Below are 20971 nucleotides of genomic sequence, written 5' to 3'. Positions count from 1 at the left end.
CGGTAAAATGTTCTATGTTCTTTTGGTAGAAGTGCGCGGTATCATTCATTTCCCGCTGAGAATAAGCCTGAATTGGGCTCATTTACTAGTCCTCACTTCCTAACTGGCGTAGAAACCGCTTACGCGGTTATAGCCGAGTCCACAACAGTGCGCCACGCATCTCTCCTTTTGGCGGTTTGGCGCCAATTGGTAATACCAAGTGAAGACAGGTACTTCTCCACCTGGTCCTTCCACCGGAGTGGAGGTCTCCCTCTTCCTCGGCTTCCACCAGCGGGTACTGCATCTAGTCCTCACTTAGCCATAATAAATATGTATGTAAATCTAATGTGGGGATAAGAGATTTATGTACGAGCGTTCACCATTTTATTCACCTTGAGATCGAAGGATAAAGTTCAAGTGCAACTAAAGACAGCCCATTTATTCAAGAAATCTTTTATTGCTCAAGTAAATTTCTACAAATCATAAGCAATCAACGAATTAACGATGCGCCCATGCATTGCAGCAGTAATGCGACGCGCCACCGATTTACATTTTATGAACTGAGAGTGAACGGACAATTTTACACTGCGTTCTAGGTGAAGGAAAAACATTTCTCGAAAAATAGCGTTAAATAAGGCACAAAACGCCTCAACTATTACATATAAGATTACCCACCGGTGGGCTGCTATATCGGAGGGTTTGAAAAAAGACCCCACAGAAGCCAACGTTTTTAAACGCTTTTTAACAATTTTTTTCAGGTTTGAAAACCTTCTCATCCTAGGGAAACTTTAGGGTCACTGTGGAGGAATTAGGTCCATGGAGTCGGTTCAACAATTTAATTCTTTTTCTGGGAAATATCGGTATTGAACCACCTATTTTGTAGTTACACAAAATTGCCAAATTTGGAACCAAGACAACAACAGCTCCTAAATTTTTGAATCACTCCGGTGCGCTTAAATCTCATCATGATCATATTAAAGGCGTCGCATATAAAAAAGACTTCAGTATTCCGCTATTTATTTATAAACCTAGTTTTGTTAGTGTTAGTGACAGCAGCACATACCTATATATACATTATACTATAACTTAATGAATTTGGGTGCAATTCTGCGCTCTAACGCTGCTTGTGTGGAAGAGCGCCCCTAATGGATGCGCATTCGCACTCGTTGTAGTGAGACGGAGATTTATCCAAATTGGTCTTACAATGTCGCTGATGAAGGGAATTTTCACTGAAATCACTCACTCATCAATGATGAAGCTTAAATGATAATAGAAAGGCGCCCGTGGCAATCTCAGTAAGCATTAAAGCTGTGATTGGTGCGGACGAACGCGGATTAGTGCGCTTAAAATCAGGGTTCGGTTTTAGAGTGAAGTAATGTTGCGCGGCCAAATTTATAATTTCAATTGATATATTGCACAACTTGAAGCGAAAACTTTGAACCGATTGACAACTACTTTTCGATCCTTCAAGAAGAGTGCTCCTTGTGGAACTGACAAAATTTCCGTGCAACCACAATGACCGACATTGAAGATATTATCGCGAAGCTACAGCGCTTCTCGTGGCCGGACTATGGTGTCTTCATAGCCATGTTTGTGATCTGCATAATGATCGGCATCTATTTTGGCTTCATGAATCGCAGCCTTTCAGAGTCCGACTATCTAATGGGCGGTCGCAACATGCTGGTCTTGCCCATTGCACTCTCTCTGGTGGCGAGCTTCATTTCCGGCATCACCTTGCTGGGCTTACCGACGGAGGTATACTCCTACGGCGTCCAATATTTGTACGTCTCCTTGGGCGTAATGGCAATGGGAGTAGTGATGGGCGTATTTTACCTGCCCGTCTTTCATCAGTTGAACATCACATCGACATATGAGGTGAGTGATTTTGTTGGAATATCGTAGAAGACTACTCCACATACACCCTCTCGACACATATGTATGTATGTATGTGAAAGGCATTGAGCTAGAGATTTAATTCAATTAAACCATTTGACACACACGGCTTGGCATGTGTTTGGGTAAACAAAGATCATATAAATCTGTGCGTCATAGGAATGGTACAGTGTCTATAAATACCTCAGCATACACGAAGTGTAATTGCTCTGAACGCTAATTGAACTTTTGTCGGTTTATGAATGAAAAGTAGTGCAACATGTTGAAGCACGTGTGTGTCGAATATTAGCTCTCGTGTGCTAACTTTTGACTCCCCAGAACGAAGTACTCTAATTTATGAGTATTACACGCTATGATAGATCACAACCCCAAATCTCAACTAAGCTCTGTAAATGTTTCTCTTAGATTTGATGCTCGTCTCTCTCTCGACAAATCATGTTTGCTCCAAATACATCACTGACAATAATCTCTATACACTTGGCACTCTCTTTCATTGTAAACCAAAGCTAAAGGTTATGAATCGTTCTAGACTGATAAGTCATCAAATATTTATCTTCATCGAAAATATTCTTCTTTTCGAAAATATTCATAACCTCTAATTTGCAGTATCTGGAGAGCCGCTTCGATCGCCGTCTACGAATGTATGGATCCGTAATGTTTGCTATTATGAATGTAAGTAATGTAATCACTAAAGGTAATTAAGAACAATTACATTCGTTCATTCGCTTAGGTCGCTTATTTGCCAATTGTAATCTACGTGCCGGCTTTAGCCTTCAATCAGGTGACAGGAGTTGCCGTGCACACCATCACGCCCATCGTTTGCATTATCTGCATCTTCTATACCAGTTTGGTGAGCATTAGAACTAGTTCGAAGTATTTGTATGTTGATAAAGAGTGGCTCATTTCTTTTAGGGCGGCATTAGAGCTGTCGTCTGGACAGATGTGGTGCAGACCGTGTCGATGGTGGGCGCTCTAATACTGGTAGCCGTCAAAGGAAGTCACGACATTGGCGGCGCAGGGGTGGTGCTGAGAAACGCTTGGGAAACGGACCGCATCGAAGGGCCCGAGTTCGTATATGTGCAATTTAAGAATTCATTTACTAACACTATCCTTTCATTGTAACAGCTTGAGTATAAACCCCACTGTGCGCCATACGCTGTGGTCCCAACTCATCGGGGGCGTGTTCTATTGGACCCAGACGAATGCGGTTTCACAGAATATGATTCAGCGCTATCTTTCGTTACCCACCTTGCGTGCCGCTCGCATAGCTTTATTCATCTTCTGCACTGGCGTGCTGATCATGATGGCGCTTTGTGGCTACAATGGTTTGCTAATATACGCTACGTACAAAAATTGTGATCCGCTCACCACAAAGGTGCGATATTGGGCTTTATATAAGTAACAATATTATTAAATGGATTTCTCTACAGCTGGCTAAGGCACGGGATCAACTACTGCCTCTATTCGTAATGGATACATTGGGGGATTATCCCGGGCTCACGGGGCTATTCATTGCTGGAGTTTTTAGTGCCGCGCTGAGCTCGCTTTCCACATGCTTGAACTCAATGTCCGCTGTGGTGCTGGAGGATTTTGTCAAACCCTTTGTGAAACGACCGTTATCCGACTCGGCGATAAATTGGATAATGAGATCGGTTGTGGTGGGGATGGGTGTCCTTTGCGTCTGCCTGGTCTACGTTGTTGAACACATGGGAACTGTGCTCCAGTTGACTATGAGCTTAGAAGCCATCACCAATGGACCGCTCTTCGGAATATTTACTATTGGCATCTTTATGCCGTGGATAAGCGGCAACGTAAGCGAACATTATAGAACTATTTTTATATATATAGTAATACGCTTTTGGAACATCCACAGAGCGCTTTAACTGGCGGTGTGGTGGGCGTAATTGCCATGTCGTGGATAAGCTTGAAGGCACAATGGGCTATAGCTTCGGGCGCCATTAGATATGAAACGAAGCTCATCACTGTTGATCAATGCGACTATCAGTTTGAACGAACCGGCCTATCATTGAGCCCATCCAATATGACCGCTTTGAATGCGGCGGCAGAGTAAATATATACTTCTCACCTTGGTCAATTCAATTATCTGACACATGTTTGTAGTCGCAGCGAAATATTCCCTTTGTACCGGATTTCCTACATGTGGTTTACTTGCCTGGGCGCCTTGATTACAATTTTCATTGCGGTTCTTTATTCGAGCATAGCTGGTGGTCGCAACTTCAAGGCGGTGGACCCTGAGCTTTTGACACCTTGCATTAGAAAATATATGCGGAACAGAGGCGATTATATGAAAGCAAGTGTCGATTGAACTAGTTTTTATATTTGATTTGATCGAATAATAATAATAATAACGGTACTTATTTTCAGAACGCACATAAAAATGAAGTCCCGTTGAAGGTGCGACTTGCCGCAGACGAGGTGGCCTTATAGGTTAATTTTTAAACCCGTTTGAAAGTGTTATCCTTAGAATAGAAATAATCAAATGATCAATTACTGTTTATTGAGGTGAATTTATAAGTTGAGGTGAAATAAGAATATCGTGTGTGGTTGTTTCAACACGATTTTGAAAAAATAACGGATAAGAGAGTCAAGTAAGAAATAAATCCAGAAATATACCCTAAGTGTTAATAATACAATATTTGGGCATTTTTATTGTTATTGTCTACAATTTACAAAAAAAAATCTGTGGGCTGAATCAAAGTGAATTCAAATGTAAATTTTTGAAATGCATTATAATTAAACATCTTGGTAAAACATCTACAACAATTGCATTATCAGCACTTTACAATTCACTTAATCAGCTTCTGACGGCGCGCAGCCTCACTGCCGTTCACCATTTACCTAAATTGGTGGAGCTGCGCACAAGTTCTGCGCTGGAGGGCGTTTTGATGAGGTGTGGGTGTTGACACTTAACTCAGACATAATCTTCAACTTGCTGCCACTATAGTACATTGCAACATGCATTAATACCAGCAACAACATATACTACAACTAGAGGAATTTGATGTAAAGTGGGGAGACAATCAAAAACAAAAAAGCGATTTGACAATGCCAACTGGAACGCTGTTCATGTACCCTTAGTGACGTCAGTGACGTTTGACGTTTGTTGCTACACTTGCTCATTGTTGTTCTTATTCATATGGCATCTGCTGTTGTCAGTTGTTGTGGCAAGCCGTCATTGATGCAATGCGCATATGTTATAATTAAGCGGGTATGCTTGATTGGCACTTAGACTTTGTTTTACAATTGAAATGCTCACAAATGGTAGAGTACGAACGAAACTCTATGTAAACTGTGCAAACACAGTCAGGTATCTAAAAGCGTATATAGTATGTCTTGGTGGATATTATAAGTGAATAATTGTTTGCTCAGACATGCCCCAGCGTTTGAAGATGTGAAATAGTTGGGTCCATCTTTCTTCAGCTATTATTAAAAAACCATCTGTTGTAAATAATACTCATATAAATAATAATTTCTTAGGAAATATTTGAATATATACATATGTACATACATACATACGGGTAGGTCAGTACCAAGTATTTTTGAGCTATTATATAAGGGGCTCTATAAACAACTGAGGGCTCACATAAAAGCTTCAATAGTTTCATCAAATGTTTCTGATTAATATTCCTCCCTTTTATTTCGTAGCATCACAAACATTATTTTTTTCTCACGGTCATGTCATACTACATATTTGCTGTCAGTTTCAAATTCCACCAATTCGAACACACAACAGTGTTTAAACCTCTCCCGCCCTGCTTCGCTACTCTACAGTGGGTTTGGAAAAATTGCTTCCGCGGACAACACAAAAGGCAACATCTATTTTGTTGGTAGAACAAAAGGCAAAGCTGATTAAATGAAAACAAAGACAACACGATAAGTCGGGAAAAACTTCATTATGTGTACAGTGCAGGCAAAGCGAAACAACTTTGATTTCTCGTACTTAAAGTATAATGAACTCATTAGCAAATGATGTGTTAATCCTCCGGTGATCAAAGCAAATCACGCAACTAAAAGCGGGCGAATAAAGCGTTTAAGAAGCATACGCCTGAAATAGGAATGCATTGTGCGGATGAAGCGAAGAGTTGATATTGTTTTGCACTGGAAACACGAAGCTTGTGAACTTGTGCGAACGAACAAACCGAAACCGAAATTATCGACTGCATGCGTAGCGACTTCGGATTGTGCGAACATGATTTAATCACGATTTCAAGGCGTTTTCCACCACAACAACACAACACAATAAACAATGAAGCACACACATATGCACCTTTGAGTGCATTCGAGCCTCGCAATGTTGTTGTAACATTAAACGAAAGACTCAAGCCACGAACTTCTCCGTTGATGCGGTTGTGTTGAATACGCTTTGTTTGCCACACCAATTGTTGATTGACTGTTCTGTGTTTGCCTTATTAAGCGATTACAAGTACTCATCAGCAAGAGAATGATTCGCCCAGGTTGGAATTCCCGATGTGTCAAGATATCATTGTTGGAATTTCAAGACCGCTGAAGGTCGCTGCCACGGATTATCGCGTGATGACATAAATTACCAGAAATTTCACATTGTAAATGGCTGAAATACCGAATTTAATTGATTTGTGTTGGAGTGTGAATTATGTCAAACTCCGGTCGTTAGTGTACCTGGTCTAAACTTGCAAGTTGAGGTCATTCCAGCGCTAGTAGCTTATCAATCCCGATCACTTAACAATTGTCACTCAAAACGCTTTATCAGCGCTGCATCAATTTCGCTTGAGCGCTTGGCGATTTAGTCTAGTTTCCCTTATTTGATTTCGTTATTCCGCATTAACCTCATTACCCTTTTAAAGCCACTTAAACCAACACCGATGATTCACCTCAGCCAGCGCGTGGTTCTTTATCGTGCACAAGAATTCTCGGGTTCTCCTCTCTTCCACAGCTTTGCCGCTGCCAAGTGACAATACAATACTCGAACTCGAGCTAGCTGAAAATTAATGTAAGCATAAATTTATAGCTTTAACCTTTGGCGATGCCACTTACAGTGCATGAGCCGCACTTCGCCTTGTCGCACACACCCGGCACCAAAGCGACGACTGGCGACGGCATGAATGCGGGCAAATGACAATTGTTTTACATGCAAAGTGGTCATTAATATCTTATTGAGCAAATAATTTACAAGTGCATGGACGCTGCTTTTACGGTCTACGGAGCGCACGATTTATGTCTCGGGTATTTCATATGCAAGTGAAAAAAAAAACAGTTCAGTGTCATCGCAGCGGAGCGTGTTGGCCATTGTTGCGGTTGCGGATGAGCCAGCGCTAATTCCTGACGCATATTTGTTTGCTTTGATCTTCACACTCACGGACGCCTAGTGTGGACACCACACTCACACAAACAATGGCCCACTTCAGTGGCCGCACGCATGTATTATATGTGGAGTAGTTGCACATTCAATGCCTCTCTGTTGACCTTGCGAGCTCATGTTTTGATTTGTTTACATTTCAAACAAATTTTTGCTAAGAAAGATGTATTTGTTTTGGTTTTTGTTTTACGCTCTCGCTACTCCAATTCAAGCGCAACTGTTAACCGTAAATATTACCTGGAGCACAGTGGCACTTGCGGCGGCATTAATCACGAGATCAACCAGCGCGGACTCTGCCAACAAAGCAGCCCCAAAGGTCGCGAAGACAGTGGTCAGCTTCAATCCGTAGATTAGAGCGAATTTCAAAATCGGAGGCGAATTATTGGATGTACCCATATATTGCATGGAAGTAGTAAAAGTTTTCGACAAAGTCATTCAATAACTTTTATGTGGCAGCCTTAAAACATAAAATTTCCTATGTTTTTTTTGTTTATTACAACCTTAAAGCTATTATTAATGCATCAACTGATCAGTGTTTCTTTTAGTTTGAAGAGTAATTATTTATCATTTATAGATAAGATTCAAGAACAGAAGCATTGAAAACGTGTGCGAATTCTCTCACACATCGGTTAATAAATAATATGAACATAATTTTTATTTTTTTCAACACTCTCTTAATTTGTAAATTAAACGCATTTCGCAAACGTTCGTTGTTGCCTCGTTAGTTTCGTTTCACAAACGCCTTATCGCAATTATTAAACGCAAATTAATTAATTTATAATTATGCGTAGCTTCAATGTCTGCCTCTTCAATACTTTTTATTCGTGATAGGCGCTTACACTGCTTCTAACTGTTTGGCAGAGCCTATTGTCCTATTTGCGATATCCTGATTGATATTGTTGGTAATTGAATTGGATTCGAAACCACGACGCATTTAGTGTTAGTCACGCACTCATGCATTCGACTTTAGCGACCGTTGCATTTGCAAACCGTGATTTATGGGGATCGTCGATCGATGCATATAAACAATCGGCATTTGTGCTCTGCTATGTGGCGTGTCATCCAAGCCACAGTCTGGTGTATGCCGCTCAACCCAGCACATCTGCACCCATTTGTTCCTGAAGACATTCGCAGATCTATTCTAGAGATTATTTTTGAATGAAGATACATTAAGAATTAACCTGCCTAGCGACCTTCAACGTTGTTTTATCGGTGGTGTCTTAATACTTTTAATTTACATTTAATGTCATTTAAACTGTGCCAAAATTTCGGATTGCGGTAGGTAGCATAGCTGGTAAGAGGAAGTGACGCTTAATTCACTGTGAGAAATTTGTAAACATTTTCTTAAGTGTTTTGTACTATTGCAATATGTTGCTCTGAGTATAATAGTTTTGTTCACATATCGGTTGAAACTAAGTGAATTTATTATAAGTTAACATGAATCAAATATGATTGCAATCCATTAGCGGCTCGAATAACGAGTCATTTTAGATATTGCCAGCTTACAATCCGCTCTCCCTTGACATTATAAAACGGCTTAAACATATATCCTCCCTTGATAACTAGCCTCATCAATCCTGAACCTTACATTCACCTTCCAGCTTACATCTTGACTATTCCCGATCTCCGCTTTGACTTCGAAAAACATATGTGAATCCTTCAAAAATAAACAAAGCTCAGCCAAAGGTCATTAACCTTGGCCAGATTTGTAATGAGAGGGATCATGCATCCCCCCTCTGCATGATTCCTCTCATAACAAATCTGTTTACAATATAAGTAGTACCTTGACGTCAGGTGTGTTTAAATTTTGTGGAGAGACGTGCGGGCAGATTTCTTTTGACTTTGTGTCAATGTTTCGGTGTTTCGGATCGAAAAATTCCTGTAAAAAATATTTTTTAATAATATTTATTTCATTTCCCTATAGGAACGTATCAAAGATGCGGCGGCAATTAGAATTGTACAGAGTCATTCAATATCATCTAAATACTCTGATGTAACTGCGCCCGATTCTATTTCATCGTAAACAACTTTTATGCATGTTCATGTGTTTATACCAAACCTGATCCATTTACCCACGAACGCTATCAAGTGCAATAGTAGCGTAGTTGTCTTAATGAGAAAAACCCCGTGTCACACAGAATTTGTAATACATTCGTACATGTGTAATATTGCACGACGACATCAAGAGCGGCATACCGATGCGGCAGCAAGTCACATGAAAATCGACCTTCGTTGCGATGCTGTGCGGTTCGCGGTTCACCGTTGCGACGCTCCGCCGCTTCACAGGCGCACCTAAGCACGTAACGCCGAAACAAAGAACAGTGCAAGCACGTAGCTATGGGCTCTTGGATGTCGCATTGCTGCTGCTATTGCTGCCCCCGTGCGGCAATGGGCCGCACACGCTGCCCGCGTCTGTTCAATTGCAATGCTGTTTGCCTTCCATCTTTGTCTTTTCCATAAGAGCGCGAAGAGCTCTACGTATATCTATGCTCGATCAAGTGTCTGCGAGTGCTTTGATTAGTTTCGCATCTTTAAGCCGCCTCAATTGTTCGCAGTCTCATCACATATGGTACTTGTTTTTATATAACATTTATTCACAGTTTGCCTATTACATATTCCTAAGCTCCTAAGCTCCTAAGCTCCTAAGCATACAGATGCGTTTGTAAATGTTTGTATATTTGTATGCAGATTGAATTCGTTGGTGGAGTTAATGACGACAACTTGACGCATTAATATCTAGTGACCCCAAATGCAGTACCCATAATAAAACGCACATATGTATTGTATACTTGTACTATGATCTCGTCTTGCCATCATTATTTCAATGCTCAAAGTCATTTAGTTGTGCAAATGCATTGCTGGTGCAACGAAATAAAATCAGAAGAGAAACTAATATAGTATAAGTAAGGGGAGTTAAATTTGTTTGTCCATAAGATTAAAGTATACGTGCGAAGGAAAGTCCGGCTCCGTTCTGGTTACGTAGGCCCGACTATCGTGGGAACGGATGTATTATTGTTAACCATTCGCAGAATGGCTATTTATTAGATGGTATATAAGATATAAAGTGAACATGTATAGAACTTTTGTCGATTAAACAAACCAGTCCACACTAAATAGATGTAAATTACTTCTTGCAGCGCACTAGCAGTTCAAGGTCACTTGACTGCAGTCACAACACAACCAAAGCGAGCGATTTGCCCAGACTTTTCTCTGTTGTCGGACATTCTAATACCAAACATGCACAGACTAACTGAGAGATCACATTGGTTTTCTTATATTATGTAGTTGGTACGACTGCCGGCTTCTGGTGTGTGAATCTTAGCACTTTACGCTCAAATTGAATGCCAAGATTAAATGGAAACCCTCACTTAAGTGCTTGTGAAATCTAATTGTAATTGTAATTCCTTAATAATGCATTTAACAGACACATAACAATAAGAAAAGCGGAGGTAATAATATTAGGGTGTGAGAGTTTATGCGGGTGGCAAGCAAGCTTCAAACAAACGAGTCTGGCTTCTGAAAATAGCACCATCCCACCGCAGTGACATAAGATACCTCGCATTACAACCGTGCAGCAGCAGTGAGACCCATGTGTGTACTTATATAGTCATTACTTCGCTCGGTGTGACCGAAACGAACGCGGCATCTTGCTTGACTCGCGATTATTCGGTTGAGAAATAAGTGAAGCTGTTGTTGCGATTGTCAAATGATGGTTATTTCGAATATTAATACATATTCAGCTGTAAAGTTCATTCTAGGAGGGATTTATCAAACTATTTACTAGCAAATCCTTCAGTCTATATAGGATGTGGGCATGGTCGCTTAAGCATTGGTATCAGCATCATTTAACCGCAAAAACGAGTTCTTGTATTTTTCTACAAGTACAAGATCGCACAAACCGCAAGTCATCCCGTTGATGAGCCTCGACGGTTTCAGTTGCATGCAAAATAATTTGGCGTAAAATGCGTTGTTGTTATTTCCATGGCATTATTGTTATTAATTTGATTTTTGTGGTTTATTTTTTCATCGACAAAGTACTTAGACACTCGTACTCATACTCAGATATTCATTTGGATGCTCCACAGGCCAAAATATCACCTTCAATCGGCAAGACGCCGGCCTACATGTATCGATGGTGTATACTTAGACCAAGTGCCAAATACATGTACGTTTGTATACATTGGTGAAAAACATATTTAATTTGAATTTGTAACGCATACGCGTAGCGTTTTTGAAATATTTGTTTACTACTTGAGCGTGTTAATGGTTAGGTTGTATTGCTTGTCTCTGGCCCGAGTTATTGATATTTAAATTTGAATTTGTTTTTAGTTTCACGGTCGAACGTAAGAGCATTTCCAAAATTTAAGAAAAGTTTTTTGATTCCGATTCTGCGTAGTCTAGATGTCAAGAAATCTCAATTCATGTGAGTTACTTATGGCTGCCCATTTGTATATAGTATCCTCCTCAAATGATAAAATGATGCTTCTGTATGGCTTCTTATGTTAATGTTCAAACGCCCTTTTAAAACTGAATAATTTTTGATTCACAGTTGCCGTGTCATTCCTTACTGCGGTTTTGAAAACTGCGCTCGGAGTACTGGCACATGGTCATCATATTTTGATCGGAAGTAACCGGCAGCAACATAGCTTGCCTAGACTGCATTTCTCCACAATTCCTCTGGTATTGAGCTTGATGTGACCCTCCGCAGTATATATAGTCGTTCAGCCCCGCATCCGGCTGGAGCAGCGTTAAAATATTCCGCGATAGTGCGACCATGTTATTGCCGAGAATATCGGCTTATGTGCTCGCTTTTATACGCGATTTTGTGAAAGTAATGATTATAAAAAAAATTATCGTAGATTACGGCGGTGAGTTTTATGCGAACTTAGAACCAGTAATGATTAATCAAAGATAGTGGAATGAAGTTAGATAAGGAACGTTATCTGCCGGCTTATCTTCACATGCAGAGTAGCGAAATTGCAAAGTCAAGGTAACTATCAAAAATAGAGGGGGAACATTTCTTCGAACTTCAAATTGTTTTTGCATTGATAACGTTATAATATAAGATTTCAAGCAAAGAAATATTTAAGTTTGATGTAATTGTTCTTTTTATTTTCAAAATAGCACATAGTTCTTTACATTATTTTAGAAGATACATTTTTCAATTATGTTTCTCATTCCGGTTTTGGCAGCTGCGCTCTCAGTTGGGCCACATAGTCATCATATTTAGCCTGAAAATAGCCAGCAGCAACCGGTTTTCCTAAATTATATTTTTCCACTACTTCCTTGGTTTTACGCTTTATGCGACCGTCCATGTTACTGTAATGTGAAGAAGTATACATTAACAAAAAATACGTATCATTCCTGGAATAAAATCTTAATCTAACCCTCGACTTAATTTTCTTGCACATCGCGCTTTGCGATTTTGCTTACTTACGATTTTGAAATAACTTTGTCGGTTTCGGATTTTCCCTGCTGTTTGAAGACGAGGTATATGTAACGTTTCAACCCTGCGTCCTCAGCTGGTGCCGCGCCCACGTACTCGGCAACCGTGTGACCTTCCGCCAGATTGTTGCCGGGGATGTTCACCACCAGCCAGTGCCACACATCGGCATATTGGCGGTCAGTCCTCGTCGGCGAGTCGGGGCAGAGAAACAGGAGCGTGTAGAATGCACCGTCTTCTACCGGCCAGCTGACACTGGTGGGCTGCTCCTTGACCTGCGTTGGTGTGAGTTCATTGCCTCTTTCCACTTTCGCACCCGCTGCATAAACAACCTTCAAGTAAACGGAAAACATAATGATACTTTCTCTTGTCCCTCGAATATCTTTTTTTGTACTTCAATAGCAGGCGTGACTTCCATGAGTTGTTCCAATGTTTCAGCCATCTTTTGTAATTATTTCTATGTCAAAGTGATATACCGGGACGTACGGCGTACTTACAGTTGCAAGCAAAACTGACTTGCATTTGATAAGAACCATGCTTTTTATACTACCAGACTTACCTCACAGACATTTGATATCTGTATATGATTTGGCGATTTAGTATTTTATCTATATTTTTTGGCATTATCAATGATTCAACAAAGTAGTGTGATAAATGTGATAAGCAACATTTATATGAAGACTGAAGCAAGTAAGCCGTAGAATGCATTTACTAACAATAATGACACTGAAAATTGTGGGACTTGTATGTTGTACTGTTACATAAGTACCATATAGAATACTATATGTATAAATATAATATATACTCAAATTGAACTGTTCAGGACCCAATGGGTATTTTTTATTTCGCTAAGAAAAAATAAAGCAATGAAAAAACTTAACTCAAAATATCGAATGAAAATATTGAGATATTCGAAGAAGATAGTATAGAAAGCAAACGTATTCTACAATGACACTTTAGAAAACGAAAAAAAAACACAAACGCAAAATAAACAATTATTTTACATAGAGTGTACATAGTGTCGCACCGATTTTCATTGGAAATTAGAAAATTTTGTTAAAAAAAATTATCATTTAATTTTGTAGAAAAATTTTAATATTTTTATATTCATATTTAATCTGCACATTTGTTACGAGCGATTCCCGAAACATGGATCTGACCAACAACTCGAAGCGAAATTCGCTGCAAAGTCGCACGCCGCAGAGGCGTTCGGCGAGCGTCGACGATGACGACAATGTGAGCAACAACTCCTTGAGCTCCTTCAACGTGCTGCTAACGGCCGCCTCCGACTCGGAATCGCATTCTCCGGTCAGCGTGCGAGACATGATTAAACGATACGACACGGTGGCCAAGTTGGGCACCAAAGGTGGTGGACGCGGTCTGCAGCAGCAGCAATACAGTTTGCCTGCCATGAAGTCCGCATATTTCGGTGTGAACAATTTCGGCACCCATAAGCTTTCGCATCGGTATCCGTCGCGCCACTTTGTGACACATAAGAAAGATGAGGATAAGGGCAGTAAATCGACGCAAACAAACCGTGGTATTGACGACAGTTACAGCCCCAAAAATAAAAACATACGTGAGCCTAACAAGAATAATACGGATGCAATGGATGACTCTTGTTTCGTTCGAGAACGGCACGTCTCTTTGAGCGATGGCGAGACTATCTATGTTGCCGATCACACCAGGCGTACTTCAAGGTTAGTACGGGGATATTGAGTACATTTATGGCACATATATTAGCATGAATATCAAATTCAAAAGGTCACCGGTTCGCGAAATCAATGATACTTCAGTCGGTTTAGAGGAGATTGCGACAGATGCCAAGGATAGACCGGTTGTCACTGAAAGTATTGAGGAGGCGAATTTTCAGCCGATGGAGACTTCTTATCAGAGTAAAACGACAATTGCAAAGACTGCCGGTGGTGAGTGGTTCCAATTTGTATATACATAATTTGCTCATACCCATGACGATTTTGACTAATTACATTCAGGAATTAAGAAAATTTTTTGGCAAAAATTAATTACTAAATAATCAGCAATAATAATAATATTAACACATATTGTTAAGCCCACAATTTCTAAAAGCACTGTATGCCGATAATGAGTGACAAACCTTTGATTTCAATATTATGTCATTGATTATGATTCAGCGTAGTGCTCTGAATAGTTGACCTTTGAGCGAACCAGTGTGATATTACCATATGATGCTTTCTAACGTTGCCGCTTGCTATCTGAAAAGATAATAATAATAATAGCTATTTAAACACTTTCTGGAAATAAATGCACAATCTATTATCTCCTGGCTATAAATGAGTTTGATTTTTATTTGCCGAAATTTATTGCTAATAAATAGATAAAATTTCTAGTAATATTTGCAAGCAAGCATGACGACAGATAAGCGTATAACGGTTCAACCATAATTTGTTGCCTTCCCTCTAGTATATATATTGCGACTCTACCTCATCTCCCATAAACTACCTTGAAAGAATCATAAAATACCAAGGTTTACTGTTCCAAAAATGTCTCGTTACAGGTGTCCGCATTATAATCGATATATTTTTCGATCAGGAGCACCAGCCAGTATCCGCCACCGACGTAGTAGGCAGTCGCGTCGAGACGGACATCCCACAGAGTCGCATACTCAACGAGTTTCAGCAACAAGCGGCGTCCGCTCAAGAAACACGCAACTAATGGCGCCCAGCGATTGTGGAAGCGAAGTCATTTCAAGAATGCCAGAAAATAATCAGACACCCATGCAGTGTAAACTTTTTTGTACAATTGAAAAGTCAGTGAAATCATATCTGGTGGAAGCACGATGAATTAGTGGCGGATCTGATGAGTCCAAATCTTAGTTCTTTATTATTTTGACATTTTTTTTAAATCATCAAGCGATTTTGTATTTTTTGTGCTTTGAATTTATTTCTTAAAACTTTATGCTAATTCAGTTGCCATATGCATTTTCCTAAAGAGTATGCAAGTATGGACACTGAAACGGATAAATTGTTTAAAATTTCTGTTGGAAAAATAAAAATTGCAAAAATTCAAACAAAGCCATATGTATTTTCAGTTTTTTACATGAACTACTGAAGTATTTCAAATAATTTTGCATTGATGACTCCAATAAATTCGAATGCATTTAGCACGATTCAGCAACTCTACATGAAAACAATATTCGTTAAGCGGTTATGATTAATATCAGCAATTATCTGTCATAAATAAGTAGAGAACGAGCTTTGTGCAGCATCTCACGCACAGCCGATCGTTGCTTTGCAATCGTATTCTATTGTACAGTTAAACTAGCGCATTATAAAGTTGTTAATGATATTGACCCAACACGCGCTCTTGCTACCAAGTCACCTTTGCTGTTGGGGCAAAGACGCTTTACACATTAAGTACAGGAATTCACATATTCAGCGGTCAGAGGTGACTGCGATCTTCAAACAAATGTCATTAAAGCGCCCAAGAGGGGCAAGCGTGAAGATTAAAATAGGGAAAACTTTGGTTTTCTCTTTTGAGATTTTTTACTTTCACATATGTACTTAAGCGCGATAGTTCGTGACAAGGTGAAACAGCAAACTTTTCATGCGCTTCGCCCTAGAGTGTCTTTGAGTGTTTCCTTTGAAAATTGCGAAAATTTGCCTGATCGTGTTGCTGTCGTTTTTTTACATCTTTGCAATTGCTTATTCAGTACAACATTTTGAGTACTATATAGGCTTCTAGGCAAGACTGGCTAATATTTGAGGAAAATCTGAAATTTATGCCAGTGTTCAACATTAGCGCACACACAATTGACTTATTATTATATTGACTTGGTCTATATTTAGCAGCTCCATTTCGAGTAAGACCAATCATCTACCCGAATATTTCTCTGGCGACTCTTCAACTCGAACTCGGAGCTCTTAAATCCTTTCCACTTGCGAAATTTCAAACGCCAAATGCCCAAACGATTGAAAAGCATGCCACTACTCCACAGAGTAGCCAAGTAATTCATTATAAGAACGGCTGCAAATTGATTCAAATTACATATTTAGCATCGGCCATTTGACTGGGTAATTTATGGTTGCAGCAAATGGTTGATCAGCACGGGTTGCAGAGCGAACTCTCAAATTTTTAAGCAAATATTTGGAGATGTGCACATACTTTTCGCTTTCGGGATATTTGCATAATTTCTGTTACAGTCTGCGCTGAAGTAATGATTTTCAAAGCTGTAACGGCAGCGTGTAAGCAAAAGGCAAACAAAAATCAAAACATTTTTATGTTTTGGAAGTGGATACTCAAGCGAAATACCATTTAATGAGCTCAACAAATTAACACAATTGTTTTTATTTATTTGCTTTTGGCATTTGACACGCCGCAATGAAATACAAGCCAAGTGAGAACCGTAACGAAATGCAAACAAGCAAACTGCCCAACATGAGACGGGCAATAATAAGAAAAAAACCGGTGAAAAACGGCCATAACAATATTAGTATCATTGTTTCATTGCGTTGAAAAGATGCCCGAGCCAGCACAATGCAACACCCACTGCGTCCCACATTGCCTTCGATTCGTCCATTATTTGATGCTCCACAGCCAATTTGATTTCAGCGTTTTTCTTGAGTCACTCGTAGCTTTTTTGGCCTGCTTTAAATACTCACGAAACTAATTTAATGCACCACCGGCATCGTCGTCATCACCGTCATTGCTGCCTCATGTGATCATGATGTGTGTGTGTGCGTGCGGCAGAGACGCATCAGCAGGGAACAGCAGCAGCTGCTGCCTTCGTTTGCTGACTGTTTGCAGTAGTGCAACAGCCGCCAGCAGAAAGGGCTGGATGGGCCGCCAGCCATTGCAAGAGGCTTGGAGCAGCCAGTGATGTGATGTCATACACAATCACATTGTTGTTGCTGTTCGCGGTATTTTTTGCGGCGCTGATGCTGTGCGGTGCGTTTGCGCAACACTGCGCCGTTGTCAATCCGTATCTGCAATGGTTGCGGCAGTGGTGGCGGTAGCTGTGCCAAACAAATAAGTCCCTCGTTTCGACGTGTATGCGCCCTCACCCGACAGCGCCTGCTGTCGACGACATGGAAGCTAATGCCAATTTTGTTTTTCGGCTAGCAGTGTGTGTGTGTGGTAATCATATTTAATGCATTTGGTAATCTGATTCGAATGGCTCGGCGGCTGTAAAGTAATAACGGTAGCAAATTTTGGCTGCATGAATATGCAATAAAATTGATTTTTCTCATTTTCAACTCACAAATTTGGAAAGCCCTTGTTTTTTTACTTCCGAGAATTAGTATTGTAATGGCTTCATTGCGATCGCTGAATTAGACCGTTATTTGGTATCAGTTTATCCGTAAATGGATGTATAAAGTCAGTAAACCCTTATATGGTCCCTATGGTTGGCGTTTATTAACTGCTATATTTTTTAGAGAATTGGGATTTCAGCTCGAGTTGTCTAGTTGATTGCATCCATTCTTATTCTGAACTACAACTTAACCCATTTGCAAATATGCTCAATACTTGTGGAAGAAACGTGAATAATTGTCACCTCGAAATTTTCATTGAGTAACTGAATAAGAGTCTTATTGTGTCTGCAGTCAATGCTAGTTCATTTATCTTAGTTTCGATATTGTTCTCAAATCGCAAATTCACCTTAGAATTTAAAGAACTCTTATATAATACTAATGCATTCCTTTCCAAAGTGTTTATAAATGCAAACAATTCTGTGAAATTCTACTTTTTAACTCTGCAGCAATGCGCCGAAAATCCAAGCCATAAATCACATACAACTGATGTATATGAATATCATCCTGTCCAACTGGATTGACAGTTAAAAGCATGCGCACTAAATTAAAAAAAATGTCATAATTCTTACACATGTAGATAGCTTTGATAAAATTCTACTCGTCCGAACTTGTTATTAGCAGGTTTTCCATTTGTCGCAGACATGGCGCATGCTCGGCTATATTTGTGCATATACTGCCAGAGAGACAGAAATATGTACGTTTAACTATTTGTCATTCTCGTTCTTCTGCAGCATAGTTGTTGTAGTTGCTTGGAAGAGCGCTGGAGGTTCTCATATTAAAGTCATTGAATGTGCGCCAATTCAATTAAAATATTTTGTTGTTTGAATAAAAAGGAACAACAACAAACTTGAAAATAAAACGCTGCGCTTGAGCAAAAGTTTTTCGTAATTTCTATGAGCTCTGCTGCTTTTTTAAATTATGGAAGATTCGTAGCAATTCAGCTTCTGGTTTTGCGACAACCCAGAATCAAAGCGATTTACTCCCACAGATGGAGATCTATTTAAATGCAGGCGGTGTGCATGAAATATTAAACTGCCATAGAAACATATATATATTGGAATGAGAGTTTTTAGCAAACAAAAACAATAAAATTATTGCTTTTTAATAAATATGAAATTTATTAAAGACAGTACATGAAATGACAGTTTGCACATCTTCATTCATAACTCAATGCGCTATATATTATTCCTAAAATGAAAGTGAGTAAATAACTCAATTGAAGATGATGTGCTGTCTATCAAAACCTTTTGTTGTCATTCAATTAAAAATACAAATATACATGTAAACAAGTGAATGGCACTCCAATTAATCAACCCACTCGAATAAGTGTCAAATCAGCGAACTTTTCGCAACCAAATTGTTGATTTGTAAGCAGCCGAAATCATCTTCAGAGCGACAAGCAAGTGCTCAGTGGCCCTGAAATCGAAGTAATCAGCTAACAAGGAGCTCTTTGTGGTGCGGCAAGTGACATAAAACCACCGCGAAACATAATTTCCAGCAAAACATATCAATTCGTTCACTTTGCGGTTACCATTTGGTGAGCAGCTTTCGTTTATTGCTGAATATGAGGGTGGTCTAATCATTTTAGGACGCCGATTGATACAGTGAAACCACCAACAGCAGCAGCTCTTGTAAGCTCAAGAGTAGACGCATTTCAGCTGCTTAAACACTCGTCAAAATCGAAAATGAATGCGAATGTGCAAATGGCAACACATCAAACATCAACCACAACAATAAGTAATGAAACACCTTTTGTTTGTATTTGTTGGCCTATGGCAATTGCAGAAAATAAAGAAACACCAACTTCAACTTCTGCTTTGTAAACTACGCAACACAACAAAGTCACACACACACTCGGGTCTTCAAGATTGCTCTTAGCAATTTTCGCATCAATTTTTTTTTTATTTTATTTCACTTAATTTTTCGCACCGCACCAAATGTCTCATCAACGTAGAATCCATGAAATCGAGAGTGTTTAATCGCCATCGAAGGTGAAGAGCACTCTTCGCACCGATTGATGTCATTGTTGTTGTTCAAATGACTCGCATAAACAGACAGTGGTTGAGAAAGGTAATGTCACCATTATATTTAAGTCGCAAAAGAGGCAACAGATGCAACAGATGCTTACCATTATTTAAATGAAGAAACTCTCTTCTGCACTACCATATAGATACATAGATATGTATATACATTTAGTGGCAACATGTTGCTGATGAGCAGAGCGCTTAATGATAGGCATTTATTATACCTATATAACATTTGTATTTACATAAACTAAACATGGATACGAACAGTGATGGCTAAAAAATGGAAACTGTAGCCTAGCTCACCACTATTGAAGAAATTGTAAATTAGTTCTCACAACTTTTCTCTTTAGCACTTTTGCAATTAAATTATTTAATTCAATATCTTTGATATAATTAAAATCGTTATGTATATAATTCCCGACCTTTGACATGTCATTATTACCTCTTGAATTCGAGTAAGCCTACCAAACGAAAGACTTAAGCAGCGAACCTCGCCTTATGACTGCGGTAGAAGAAAAGTAAATAAAGCGTGGAGCACATCAACCGGCTCCACTAATAAAAGAACATTAGCATACGCTCAATCAACTCTCGCGCCCCCACACATTGCGCTCTCTGGCAACAATTGAACTCTTCATTGACTTTCTCAGCTCACTTCTCTCACACACAGGCTCATTTGGACTGCGCTTCTTCTTCGCAGTCAAGCTGGTTTCGTGGCTCGATGCCTGCAACAATTGCAACTGTTGCTGCCTTTCATGGCTCTGCCACTTGCTCGCTGAGTCTGCCATTGCTGGTCGGTGTTGCTGCCAACGCTTCTGCGCGTTCAGAGTTCATCTCTGCTGCTCGAAGCGCTTGCTGCGCACATGCCAGCTCATGCCAGCGGCATCTGCTTGAGCATCTTGCTCTGCCTTCTGACCTACTGCTGGCTTACGTATGTGTGTGTGTGTAGATAAGAGTGCTGAGTGCTTGTGATGCGGCGGCGCCT

At 39.8% G+C, this 20971-nt stretch overlaps 3 protein-coding genes and 1 long non-coding RNA gene across 5 annotated transcripts; 2 read left to right on the top strand and 2 right to left on the bottom strand.

Moving 5' to 3' along the window:
• The first annotated feature begins 1248 nt into the window (after nt 1-1248).
• Nucleotides 1249-4528, top strand: LOC105208358 (sodium-coupled monocarboxylate transporter 1). 2 transcript variants are annotated; one of them, XM_054225405.1, is made up of 9 exons: nt 1249-1854; nt 2479-2544; nt 2603-2722; nt 2785-2939; nt 2998-3247; nt 3303-3683; nt 3746-3939; nt 3994-4183; nt 4258-4528. In XM_054225405.1, exons 1-9 carry the CDS (start codon nt 1495-1497, stop codon nt 4318-4320), a joined length of 1779 nt encoding a protein of 592 aa, XP_054081380.1. In that variant the 5' UTR covers nt 1249-1494; the 3' UTR covers nt 4321-4528. The 2 variants fall into 2 exon arrangements, with proteins under 2 accessions (XP_054081380.1, XP_011176419.2); XM_011178117.3 differs by having other exon boundaries at nt 1252-1854; nt 4000-4183; nt 4258-4527.
• Nucleotides 4529-8630: 4102 nt separating this feature from the next.
• On the bottom strand, nt 8631-9295 carry LOC128924129 (uncharacterized). Its single transcript, XR_008472814.1, has 2 exons — nt 9012-9295; nt 8631-8885 (listed from the first exon to the last, which is right to left on the bottom strand). It is a non-coding gene; the product is annotated as an uncharacterized LOC128924129 (long non-coding RNA).
• Nucleotides 9296-12312: 3017 nt separating this feature from the next.
• On the bottom strand, nt 12313-13224 carry LOC105208357 (protein D3). The gene is made up of 3 exons (XM_011178116.3): nt 13066-13224; nt 12666-13003; nt 12313-12547 (listed from the first exon to the last, which is right to left on the bottom strand). Exons 1-3 carry the CDS (start codon nt 13111-13113, stop codon nt 12403-12405), a joined length of 531 nt encoding a protein of 176 aa, XP_011176418.1. The 5' UTR covers nt 13114-13224; the 3' UTR covers nt 12313-12402.
• Nucleotides 13225-13648: 424 nt separating this feature from the next.
• On the top strand, nt 13649-15724 carry LOC105208356 (uncharacterized). The gene is made up of 3 exons (XM_011178115.3): nt 13649-14371; nt 14436-14596; nt 15208-15724. Exons 1-3 carry the CDS (start codon nt 13821-13823, stop codon nt 15363-15365), a joined length of 870 nt encoding a protein of 289 aa, XP_011176417.2. The 5' UTR covers nt 13649-13820; the 3' UTR covers nt 15366-15724.
• Nucleotides 15725-20971: the final 5247 nt, after the last annotated feature.

The sequence above is a fragment of the Zeugodacus cucurbitae genome, chromosome 2, assembly GCF_028554725.1.
Source record: "Zeugodacus cucurbitae isolate PBARC_wt_2022May chromosome 2, idZeuCucr1.2, whole genome shotgun sequence".
NCBI lineage: Eukaryota > Metazoa > Arthropoda > Insecta > Diptera > Tephritidae > Zeugodacus > Zeugodacus cucurbitae.
This window is presented reverse-complemented; position numbering and strand designations above follow the sequence as displayed.

Excerpts from the sequence above, each read along its gene's own strand:
- LOC105208358 (XM_054225405.1), top strand. The coding sequence starts at position 1,495 with ATGACCGACATTGAAGATATTATCGCGAAGCTACAGCGCTTCTCGTGG. Across the intron at positions 2,545-2,602 it reads TAATGTTTGCTATTATGAAT|GTCGCTTATTTGCCAATTGT; the intron begins GTAAGTAATGTA and ends TCATTCGCTTAG. Across the intron at positions 4,184-4,257 it reads ACAGAGGCGATTATATGAAA|AACGCACATAAAAATGAAGT; the intron begins GCAAGTGTCGAT and ends ACTTATTTTCAG.
- LOC105208357 (XM_011178116.3), bottom strand. The coding sequence starts at position 13,113 with ATGGCTGAAACATTGGAACAACTCATGGAAGTCACGCCTGCTATTGAA. Across the intron at positions 13,004-13,065 it reads AAGTCACGCCTGCTATTGAA|GTTGTTTATGCAGCGGGTGC; the intron begins GTACAAAAAAAG and ends GTTTACTTGAAG. Across the intron at positions 12,548-12,665 it reads GACAAAGTTATTTCAAAATC|TAACATGGACGGTCGCATAA; the intron begins GTAAGTAAGCAA and ends TTCACATTACAG.
- LOC105208356 (XM_011178115.3), top strand. The coding sequence starts at position 13,821 with ATGGATCTGACCAACAACTCGAAGCGAAATTCGCTGCAAAGTCGCACG. Across the intron at positions 14,372-14,435 it reads CACACCAGGCGTACTTCAAG|GTCACCGGTTCGCGAAATCA; the intron begins GTTAGTACGGGG and ends CAAATTCAAAAG. Across the intron at positions 14,597-15,207 it reads AATTGCAAAGACTGCCGGTG|GTGTCCGCATTATAATCGAT; the intron begins GTGAGTGGTTCC and ends GTCTCGTTACAG.